Here is a 1,107-nt window from a genome sequence, read left to right as displayed (position 1 = left end):
GCGCCGTTAGACGGCGCCCGTGACGCGCGCCGTCTAACGGCGCGAGTCACGGGAGCCGTATCCCCCTAGCCACGTGGCGCTTGACAGCGGGCCCAACCGGTCAGTTTTCCACACAACCATGCCAAACCGTGCGATCAGCGTTACGCGCCCGTGACCTAACGAGCCGGCCCGACCCATCCATTTCCCCAGATCCCATCTAGTCTTCCTAGCTCACTTCCCGCATGGCTTCCCGGGTGTAGCCTGTATTGTTCTATATATAGGACCCGACACTGCCTCCTAGGAAAGCAAACACATTCTCCGCTCAAGGATCGATACACACCTGCCTTACAAGTTATAATATCCTCTGCTAGCTCTCTTTACAGTTCCAACCGCAATGGCTGCCAGGAGAACCATTCTTCTCGCCGTGGCTGCGATGGCCGTGCTGAGCACCGCGTCAGCGGCAATCTACAACGTGGGCGAGCCGGGCGGCGCATGGGACCTCAGCACCAAATACGACACTTGGGCGTCCTCTAGGAACTTCCAAACCAGCGATCGGATCGTCTTCAAGTACTCCCCTCAGGCACACGATGTCCTTGAAGTCAGCAAGGCAGACTACGATTCTTGCAGCACTGCCAACCCCGTCACCACCTTCAACTCCGGGAATGATGTTGTCACCCTCACAGCCACCGGCACCCGCTACTTCATCTGTGGTTTCCCTGGTCATTGCGCGGGCGGCATGAAGGTTAAGATCGATGTCATGTCAGGCTCCTCCTCTATGTCACCCGCCCCGGCCAGCGGCCCAAGTGCAAGCAACGCTCCCCCACCGACACCTGTCTCCGCTGCCACCAATGTGGAGGCCACGGGGTTCGGCCTTGCCGTTTTGCTTGCCATTGCCGGCCTCATGGCTTGAGTGCATCTCTGTAGTCGCAGGCACATGTGTATTTGATGTATATTCAAGTAATTATTACTAGCAACTATCTGTGTGTATGGTCAAGTAGTTATGTGTATGTTGGGTGTATTCAGGCTTTGTGTATTGCTGATTCATTTTGGAGGATTTATTAATAAAGATTCTTTTGGTCTTATACAACATTTGTCTTGAAACACGTTCATTCTAAAACGTGAGAGCCA

The 1,107-nt window shown here is 54.3% G+C and overlaps 1 protein-coding gene across 1 annotated transcript; it reads left to right on the top strand.

Annotated features, from left to right (window-relative positions):
* The first annotated feature begins 373 nt into the window (after positions 1 to 373).
* LOC119344166 (mavicyanin-like) lies at positions 374 to 900 on the top strand. The gene has a single exon (XM_037614737.1). The coding sequence runs from the start codon at positions 374 to 376 to the stop codon at positions 887 to 889; it is 516 nt and encodes a 171-aa protein (XP_037470634.1). The 3' UTR covers positions 890 to 900.
* The last annotated feature ends 207 nt before the right edge of the window (positions 901 to 1,107 follow it).

The sequence above is a fragment of the Triticum dicoccoides genome, unplaced genomic scaffold (genome assembly GCF_002162155.2).
Source record: "Triticum dicoccoides isolate Atlit2015 ecotype Zavitan unplaced genomic scaffold, WEW_v2.0 scaffold157049, whole genome shotgun sequence".
NCBI lineage: Eukaryota > Viridiplantae > Streptophyta > Magnoliopsida > Poales > Poaceae > Triticum > Triticum dicoccoides.
Note: the sequence above shows the minus strand (reverse complement) of the source record. Positions and strands in the feature narration are given on the sequence as shown.